The 6,433-nt window shown below is 32.1% G+C and overlaps 1 protein-coding gene across 1 annotated transcript; it reads right to left on the bottom strand.

Moving 5' to 3' along the window:
* Positions 1-1,228: 1,228 nt before the first annotated feature.
* Positions 1,229-5,857, bottom strand: LOC145614244 (AP2-like ethylene-responsive transcription factor ANT). The gene is made up of 9 exons (XM_081669263.1): positions 5,247-5,857; positions 4,374-4,848; positions 4,150-4,232; positions 3,951-3,959; positions 3,429-3,517; positions 3,258-3,331; positions 3,126-3,176; positions 2,732-2,808; positions 1,229-2,166 (listed from the first exon to the last, which is right to left on the bottom strand). The coding sequence occupies exons 1-9, from the start codon at positions 5,653-5,655 to the stop codon at positions 1,595-1,597; spliced, it is 1,839 nt and encodes a 612-aa protein (XP_081525389.1). The 5' UTR covers positions 5,656-5,857; the 3' UTR covers positions 1,229-1,594.
* Positions 5,858-6,433: the final 576 nt, after the last annotated feature.

The raw sequence follows: 6,433 nt of genomic DNA, 5'->3' as shown, positions 1-6,433 counted from the left end.
CCCTCTTATTTTTACGGCAAATACAAGTTGAAATGCCATATTAACGATTTTTCGTTAATCTGGTGGCACTTTTCGTAAATATGTTCAAATACCGTGGCCATTAGTTCACTGATTTTGGACAGTTGTTCATCCATTCATGCAATTATTGCCCTACAGTAGTTAGTTGGTCATCCAACACAAATGACGCATGTACCATTGCAATGACACTTGAAAAGACGATTATACCCTCAGATAAACGAATAATGAACTGGGCAATGCTCTTTATATTAACCTTTAATATGTATTCACTTTATTACACCATTTTGGGATTAATTATCATCACCCGTGCTTGTGACTTTTATTTTTATTTTTTAAAGAAAGATAATTAGTGCTTTATTAATCAAGAAACTTGGTATCCATTACCATAAGGGGTAATCTTGCTAGGAGTGTGATTAACCCAAACTGTTCCACACCAAAGAGCACTAATTTAGCTAAGTGATACCCTACAAGATTCTCATATCTTCTAACACGAGACCAATGAACACCATTAAAAGAAACTTTTTTTTTTTATCATTATTTTTTTTTACATTAGTTTAATATACGTACCCAAGTAAGTTGAAAAAAGAAAAGAAAAACGAAGGTAGTATATATACGGACTATATTTTATTGGAATCGCATTTCAATTTTAAAAGGCACATGATAACATTTTTCAAACAATTCTTTAAATAATACGAGTACATGTGAACGATAGTTTAGGATGAATGGAGTAAACAATTTTAATGTAGATGAGACTAACTAGATATAATCATTAAACACCTAAAAACTAAAGATAAAGTCCTAATTAATTATGACTATTTAAACCTAAAAAGTAGATTTAAGAAGAAGGGTTCATATGAGAATATCTCATATCTTCCTCTTTTATAAGCAATCAGAGAGAATGTCTGCCACCTTTGAGGAAAGCATAAGATAAGATAAAAGGATCAAAGCAAAGTAGAGAGCATATTTTTGCAATCATATTGTAAAACAGATGATTGAATAATTCAGTTGAAGTAGAAGAAATAAATGATGTAGTCAAAGTTTAGTGATCTTCCTTTATCTTTGCATTATTGACAAATATAAGAAATGAGCTGGAGTTTGTACTTAAGCTAGTGACCCCATAATATTTATTTTTTCAAAAAGTTTCCTAAAGTAGATCCAATAATATACCATATTATATATATTGGCAATATCATGCCATAGAATGTTAATCATTAGAAATTCTTCTTCCTTTTTTTTCCCTCCATTTTTGCCAAAAAAGATCTTCATTTTACAAGAGGAGCCAAAAAGTTTGCATTAAGTTTGACAAAAGTTCCCAGCATTTTGCTTACAGACAGATAAATGGACCCCATTTTTGTCCCTAATTAAGTCTAATTACACCCCATTTCTCTAATTTTCTTCCACTAAACCCTCTTTTGTTCCCCACAAAAAAAAAAAAAAGATTTTCCCTCTTTTTTTCTTCAACCCACCATTTTCCAACTTTTTTCTTTCATCTTTTTTCTTTTGTCACTTTTTTCTCATGCAAAATAACCTGCTCCAACTTACTACAGGACTACTACTAAGTACTAAACATGTTAACTTAAGCATCATTCCAAGCAGCAAAAACAGGGAAATGAGCCAAAGGAATGGCTGTGGCCGCAACTGCGGCTGCAGAAGGTGTTAACTGCCCTGCTGATGCAACCCAAGGGAAGACCATCGAATTCGAGGTGGTTGATGACATATTCTCATCAGGACTACCTTCCCTAGAGCTGTTTAAACTTGTAACCAACGATGATGCACTCGAGAAATGAGCTGCAGAACCCAACTTTTGACTTGGACTTGCCATTTCGAGCTCAACAAGGTCCTGTAAGCCAAGTGAGAACGAAGGGTTGGGGTCAATTGACACCATCTTCCACTCTCCAGGAGAGTCATTGCCGCTGTTGGCTACAATTACATCGCCTGCAGTAATGTTCTCAGTCGAACCAGGGCTTTCCTCGAAAGCCTTGATCAATTCCAATTTGTTCCTTCTTGCTTGCTCTCCTGCTAGAAGAGTATTGCTAGACATGATCTTTTCCACATGGTACCTACTTATGTCAAAATTAGTCACAGCATTTATTCCTCGGAACTTAATCGCAGCTACATCATAAGCTTCTGCTGCTTCCTCTTGGGTGCCTAACAACATTACATTCAATTTTTGCTTAGAAAATTATCAAATACAACCATTTTCTTCATCGTTTATTAAAAGTTCAAAACTGCGAGAAGTTATTTGTGCACATTGGAAGTTATTTGTTCGTATGAACTTAAATTAGTTGTAGCATTTTATTAGAGCCAATCTAAACTATTTTTTCCCGAACTTACTACGTTAAAGTGAAAAGAAAAAAGTAACATACCAACAAGGATACTAAGGTCAGCCTTAGTAAAGCAATACTAGTAGTGACATAAAAGAGAAACATAAGAACAGATATTGACATAAAATGGAAGACCAATATAAAAGCATCTTTAAACACTAGTATAAAAGAGCCTTAAAAACCACCACTACAAGATTGACTTGGTCATTCTATATTTTCTTTTTCTTTATTTTTTATTATTTGACCAAAAATTATTTAACTACCTCCGTTTCATATTATTTGCAACGATTATACATTTCTACTCACATTTTACGTCAAATCGTTGTAAATAATATGAAACAGATGTAGTAATTTAAAATGTAAAATAAGTTAAGGGGAAGCTAGCTCACTAAATGTCCCCAAATAGAGGTCCTTGTTCCCAGCTACTCTGCCTATCCTAGCTTGCCATCTACCATGCTGATGATGCCTGCAATTCAAACTTAGAAATTTTAATACCAAACATTTATTATGTTAGAAATTACTACTTATTTATCACAATTTTAAATAGCAAAAAATCATTCAGAATGATGTGATGTTCTGAAAAATAAAAATAAAAATTATTTACATTTCAACTTAAGTTTGAAAATGCAAGTTTTTTTTTTTAATAAAGATTGAAAATGCAAGCTATTTAAGTGAAACATTTATTATTTGTTTTTTTTTCAAATTTGTCACATAAAAAATAGAATACACTATTTATATTTTGCAACTGAATTAATGTTTAAAAATACGGAAAAATAATGGAACCTTGTCACTCCTCTGTACATCGAAGCCCCTCTTGAAAATCCACTGCTTTTCCTGTAAATTATGATTAAGATTAATTATGAGTACGATAATAATTTGATAATATACACGTAATTGCGTTTTTAATTTGTTTACCTTCTTAAGTTAGCAACATATTCTTGACGAGTCATGTTCTTCATTTCTTCAATCTCTTGTTTGTAGTTTTCTATCTAACATAAATAAAAACAGACAATACATTGCAGATTCAGATAAAATAACCTTGATTAATTGATATATTCTAACATAGTAAAGAATTTTGTTACATACAGGGAAGTTAGTGTGAGTTGAGAGTCCCCAGTATTTCAGGGCAGCAAGATCATAAGATCTAGCAGCTTTTTCTTCCATATCATAGCCTCCTGAAAATCAACCCCAATATAAGGAGAATGAGAGTAAATCCATGGGCCATACGAAAATACCAAGTCCGTGATACGCATGTACTCTCTTCATTCGTCCCTTAAATATTGACCATAACATTTTAATCTTTCAAACGTTAAAAACTCTAATAACATTTTTATGTTTTAAGACGTGTTTTGAGAACCATAAAATGTTAAATGGGGTAATGTTTATAAGATAGGAGGAGTAAGAATAATTAAAAAGTCTAGAGAAAATTGATACTCGTAGCTTAAGAGACTTAGAAATTGTGTCATACCATAACAGAAGTTCACACGATATAATACGGAGTAACTATTTATGATAATACGAGTAGATTACTGAGGTTGTGTAAAAAAAACAAAAAAAAAAGTAGATTAATAAGGTAAACTAAAATTACTAGTTAAAGAAATTGCTTACCAAGATAAACTGGTGTAGCATTTGGTTAACAGGCATTCCAAGCAAGACATGATGAAAACAAACAAACAAAAAATTGATTAACAATTTAGTCAGATATATTTCAGTAATGACCAAAAAAAATGGACCCATAAATTTATGTCCTAGCACTTTCAAACAAATGATAGAAATTAGGCTATTTTTTGGTATTTAATTGACTAACCTTGTCTCCCTTTCCTTGTCTGCCCCTCTTTTTTGCAACTATTGTCCCATAAATGAGCTTCAAATCTACCAGTCCATCTATGCCTAAATAAAAATAAATACTTAATTTATAAATAAATCAAGAAAACAAAACAAAATAAAATAAAAATAATACAAGTACAATAAAACTCATAAAAGAATATTTTTATAAAAAATACAAGTAAATAAAATTTGTAATAAACATACTTGGTAACCCCTCTATATTGAGAGGTCCTTTGGCCAAAAGTGTCAATAGACTTCCTATGAACAGTCTGCTTAGATTGACCCACTTTGTTAAACCCTCTCTTCTTGGTGTCCATTGCAACTACACCAACACAATCACTCCCAGAAGAAACATTAGTCGTCGTCGTCGCTGCTGTTGTTGCTGGAGCTGTAATGCAACTCGATTGCGAACCGGGGCTCATGGACAACGAAAGTGACTGTAAATCACCACAGCCGCCGCCTACAGTTGGTGCAGCAGCAACAGAAGCAAGAGTATTTGTAGTACTATCAATGTTATCTACTGATGTTTCCCAATTCTTTAGCACATCATCCTCTGATGAAAATCCTTGGTATGATAATGCAGAAATGTAGGACTCTAATTGTTGCTGTTGTTGGTGGTTGTGATGTTGTCTGTAGATGCTGTCCAAGCTAATACCAAGAAAATTCTCTAGTTTCCGCTCTGATATATTCATAGAAAATGATAAACATAACGCTTAAATATTATTTAACAAACAAAAAGTAGAATTATTAAACATTTAGTAACATTGAAAGAATGTGTAATTTTGTTACATACTTTAATATTTATTCATAGTCTTATAAAAAAACAAAACTCGAGTTTTAAAAAGGAAACCTCTATTCTTTGTTTATAAATAAGCGGATGGCAAAATTACAAATTTTATTTACTACGTATAAATAAAGTGTCAAATAATTATTTACACTTTTGTCATTCCATAAACAAAGTATAAACTTGTATTTTTCTCGATTTTAGTAGCACAAAATATAAAGTAACACCCTAAAAAACAAACATAAATATATTTAATAGTGTGAAAAGGGAAAATAAAATGAATAAGAGTTTACCTTGAGGTGGTTGAGATCTAGTGAAAGCTTCCATAATGCAAAGAGTCCCATCAGACTTAAGTGGCATAACAGTCAATGGTGAATGAAAATATCCACTATTATCTCCTCCTCCTCCTCCGCCGTGATCAAAGCAAATCGGACCACTGCTGAGTTGCTGCGGCGGCGGCAGAGGAGATAAAAACATACCCACAGGGGCAGAAGACTGCTGCTGCTGCGACTGCGACTGCGACTGCGAGTGTTGATGATGATGAGTGTAATGATTAAGATAATCATGTGCAGAAGAATTACTATTAGAAGCCTCCATTTTCATGAAAGGAGACAAAGAAAAACCTAACCAATTGTTAGAACTACTGTTACTACTACCACTGTTACTGCCATTGTTATTATGATTTTCACTAGTAGGCTTCATTTTTTTTAGGCACGTTTTTCTCTCACTTACTTTAGATAATACTAATACCAGAATCTTACAGATGAAGGCAAAATTCAATCATTGGCTAGAAAAATAAATTAATGTGTAGAAAATTTCAAAAAGGGAAGAAATTTATTTATTTTTGGTTATTATTTTAGAGAGAACAAAATGAGAATCCTTTAGACTAAACAAAGAGAATGAAATGAAGAAGAAGAAGCAAAATGTTTTGTAATATTCATGGGGATCTGTGTATATATTGAGAAAGACTACTCCTTTTACTTTTTTATCCTCTTCTCTCTCTTGTTTCTTTCTATTTCATCTATGGGGTACGGTTGGGATTTGGGGTTCATAAGACAATAAGGGTCTATTCTCATACGTTTATTTTCAGTCAGTTTAGTTAGTTCAGCTCCTAATTTCCTTCTCCTATAAAATATTCAGTGAAGTTCAGTTCACTTCAGCTGAGTTCAGTCAATGAGAACAGGTCATAAGACACTCTTAAAAAAGTACCTATATAAAAATAAAACCATTGAAAAATGCAGTCCAAAGCTCCATATTTAATGTGGTATTTTAAGTGCAACACTTTGAATGACACAACTTAATGTGGTTGATTTAAATTTGTTAAAATATTAGTCGAAGAAGGATTTGTTAGGAAATTGAAAATTGATGAAAAATAGTTTATATAAAAGTATTTATTTATTTATTTATTTTATTTATTTATTATTTTGTTTTTTCGAAAAGATATGAAGAAATAAACATTAGTAAGCCCTCCTCAAGAGCT

Source organism: Chenopodium album, chromosome 25 (assembly GCF_948465745.1).
Source record: "Chenopodium album chromosome 25, dcCheAlbu1.1, whole genome shotgun sequence".
In the NCBI taxonomy this organism is placed as follows: domain Eukaryota; kingdom Viridiplantae; phylum Streptophyta; class Magnoliopsida; order Caryophyllales; family Amaranthaceae; genus Chenopodium; species Chenopodium album.
The sequence above is the reverse complement of the archived record's forward strand: the minus strand, read 5'-3'. Positions and strand labels throughout refer to the sequence as shown.